Source organism: Lucilia cuprina, chromosome 5 (assembly GCF_022045245.1).
Source record: "Lucilia cuprina isolate Lc7/37 chromosome 5, ASM2204524v1, whole genome shotgun sequence".
Taxonomy (NCBI): Eukaryota; Metazoa; Arthropoda; class Insecta; order Diptera; family Calliphoridae; genus Lucilia; species Lucilia cuprina.
The window spans coordinates 42952777-42956484 of record NC_060953.1 but is presented as its reverse complement, the minus strand read 5'-3'; the positions used below and the strand labels follow the sequence as shown (position 1 = coordinate 42956484).

Genomic DNA, 3708 nt, shown 5'->3' with positions numbered 1-3708 from the left:
ACTGAACTAGAACTGAACTAGAACTGAACTAGAACTGAACTAGAACTGAACTAGAACTGAACTAGAACTGAACTAGAACTGAACTAGAACTATAACTGAACTAAAACTGAAATAGAACTGAACTAGAACCAAAATAGAACTAAATTAGAGCTGAATTAGAACTAAACTAGTGTCCTTTAAAAGCTTTACAAACTTTTGTATTTAATTCGTATTTGAAAATATATTTTACTGATTCATCCGAATTATTATTATTAATAATTTGCAATATTTTTTATTGCTCATTAAGTGAATAATTTATTTATATTTATTTATTTAATTAATGATTTTTTAACAAATTTCTGAAAAATTATCATATTTTGTCATAATTAATTTAAAAAAAATATATTTGTTTCTACAAATTTCATTAAGAGATATTCACCCCTTTAAATGGCGCGTGCTTTATGTTTTGCTGTTTGAATGTTTTTTTTTTTTAAATTTAAATTTTGGTTTTGATTGCAAAGACCTCAGCAATATTTATGTTGAGATGCAAACGCACACTCACACTACAACTGATTCATTAATTTACGACAATTTAAATGCCTTTAGGAATTTCTGTTTGAACATTGTTGATTTTGAGGATTTTATATCGCTGTTTTCTTTTTTTGGTCTGTTAATCTGTCCATGCTGGCAAATTTGACTGGCCATTGGCCACCTTTTAAACTTCTCTCTTATACTCTGTTCAGTTTTGCATTTTAAGCTTAATGATGATCATAAATGTGTGTATTTAATTTACACCTGAAAATTGGATTCAAAATATCATGTTCGTTTGTAGTGTTTTGTGTTTTAGCAGTGTGAAGGAGATGTTTAAGTATGAGAGCTTATTTTGTTGGCAGATGTTTGAAAGAGTACAAAATAATCTCAGCTTTGTGTCAGAGTTCTTAACTTTAGATTATTATAAATTTTACGATTATTTGAAATAAAATCATTCCTTTAAGCACCTGCTAGCTGTTTATTTAATACCCCTGACATTGACTTTATAACTTTTTTTGTAGCTTTGGATATTCATTTGTTTTTTGTCTTTTTTTCTGGTTTAAAGCGTCATATTAAATTATGTGCTACATTAATGAACCTTTAACCACTTTTCTTCCTTAAAATAAAAAATTAACATTGAAAAAAATCTTACGAATTTGAAACTCTCCACCACACCACCAACCAACACGAGTGATATAAAACGCTATAAAAATCTTGTCATAAATTAGCATTGATATTTTAAATTTTTTGTCATTGTCTCATACAAAAAAGTATTTTTTGTCTTTTTTGTTTGGGCATTCATTTTGCATGTTTCAATAACATTTGTTTTATATAAAAAATTTGTTACTTTATCGTTTATTTTGAGGGGAATTTTTGTTTGATTTTCATTTTCGTTTGAAAAATGAAAGTTTTTACGTTTGTTAAACTCAGATTACGTGTTTATTTTATGTTTTGTTTATAATTACAATTTTTTTAGCATGTGTCATCCACATAAATTCAATGTCAAAGAGATGAATCTACCTTTTTTGGTTTTTATTTCGTTTCTAAAATTCTTTAAACTCGAAGCAAATTTAATGCGATCTTAAAAATTATAAAATGATTAAATTTTATACAGTAAGATATTAATATTTCAATTTTAATTAGATTGCGGAAGACTATTTTCAAGTTTTATTAAATTTTGTTAACAATGTTAGACTGCTCTGCCATGATGAAGCTTTGAACACAGAATTCTTTAAAACAATGAAATAATGTATTTCTAGTTCAATTTTATATTATTTATATTTATGTATATTTTTTGATATTGCTCTCAGTATTCATGCCTGTAATTTCAACAAATATATACAATTTTGTTAAACATCTTTTTACCAAATAAGGGGGCATTATACTAGTTCAGTTCTAGTTCAGTTCTAGTTCAGTTCTAGTTCAGTTCTAGTTCAGTTCTAGTTCAGTTCTAGTTCAGTTCTAGTTCAGTTCTAGTTCAGTTCTAGTTCAGTTCTAGTTCAGTTCTAGTTCAGTTCTAGTTCAGTTCTAGTTCAGTTCTAGTTCAGTTCTAGTTCAGTTCTAGTTCAGTTCTAGTTCAGTTCTAGTTCAGTTTTAGTTCAGTTCTAGTTCAGTTTTAGTTCAGTTCTAGTTTAGTTCTAGTTCAGTTTATTATCTGTAAAAATTTATCGCAAATCTTTCAACTCTAAATATATTTGATTTACATACAAACATAAGTCATTGAAAAAATAAAACAAACAGAATGTTAAAAATTATTTTAATATTAAATATAATTTTAATATTGATAAAATCACTAACTTCTCTGCAAGCCAATTCAAAACCCTGTAACTTCAGCGACTGCAATCATGAAGGCCTTTGTACTCTCAATGAACAAAATGAAAAGTTATGCTCTTGCATAGGATCAAAATATTTCCAGGGACCCAACTGCTCGGAAGTTATAGATCTATGCCAAATTGAAAGTCCCTGTAAAAATGGTGGCATTTGTAAACCTATAATGGGACAGTTTATATGTAAAAATTGTAATTTGGGTTTTGGTGGTCTATGGTGTGATTTAGAAGTTTCTGATGTTTTCGAAAATATGTTGTTGTACTTTAATCATTATGGTTATTATGGAGAAACACACAAATTTCTTATAATGATAGAAAAATTGGGTGAAAGATCATTTTCTTTGGAATTTGTGGCCGATAATTATGCCATTGAAAGTTTTGAGACAAAACTTGGTAAAATAGAAAAATGGGTTTACACCAAAGATTTGCCGAGTGTTATAAAAAAGTTGGGCATTAGATATTATCAGGATATGCCTTATACCAAGGGCTATTACCATATAGCATCGGAAACCTTTTGGGACTTGGGTCAATTGGCTTTAACTTTACGCTGCTATGATACTGAAACAGCAGCTTTATTTTTCTATCAAAACCAATTTGATATATTGATTACACAACGTAAGGTATCATGCGTTCCGGAGTTACATTTTATTCATGGAGCAAATCCTCTTGAGCCTTTAATGGTGGATATAGCTAATTACAATAATTTTGAAATTATTTTAAAGAAAAAATGTTTCGAAAACTCTGCTTCCCATTATCAGTGGAGTGTTTTTAACAGTATTGGTTCGGTGAAACTACATGATTTTGGTTCTACTAATGAACTTATTCTGAAGATTAAACCCTATAAATTATGGTTTAATTATCATGGTGAGGTGATGTCTTCGTATAGTATAGTAGTCAAGATGTTGGAAAAACATGGAGGAAAAAGAAGTGAAAGTCAAACTAGAGTGAGTTTAAATTTAGGATTAATTAATGTAGGCTATTTTTTATAATAATTTTTTAGTGTTTTATTTTCGTTTTACCTAAACCAGTGACCGCTGTAATTAAAGGTGGTAATTACCGAGAAATTGGCATTAATCAAGACATTACTTTGGATGCTTCATATAGTCGAGATTTTGCTTTGGATCCTACTGCTTGGCAAGATCTGTTGTATAGATGGGATTGTGTTTCAGAAGATAATTCCATTTCTGTTTATTGTAAAAATAATATGAGTTCATGTAAGTTTTAAACCAAAAGCAAGTAAATTTGCCATATTCGGCTATGTGGAATTTAGTGATAGATAGATAGATAGATAGATAGATAGATAGATAGATAGATAGATAGATAGATAGATAGATAGATAGATAGATAGATAGATAGATAGATAGATAGATAG

The 3708-nt window shown here is 28.5% G+C and overlaps 1 protein-coding gene across 1 annotated transcript in view; it reads left to right on the top strand.

The window, feature by feature from the left end:
* Positions 1–2315: 2315 nt before the first annotated feature.
* LOC124420239 overlaps positions 2316–3708 on the top strand; it is a 3893-nt gene continuing 2500 nt past the window's right edge. Inside the window, exons 1-2 of the mRNA XM_046952475.1 lie at positions 2316–3280; positions 3337–3550. Coding sequence (XP_046808431.1) covers positions 2504–3280; positions 3337–3550 — 991 coding nt within the window. The 5' untranslated portion in view covers positions 2316–2503. The remainder of the gene's footprint in view (positions 3281–3336; positions 3551–3708) is intronic.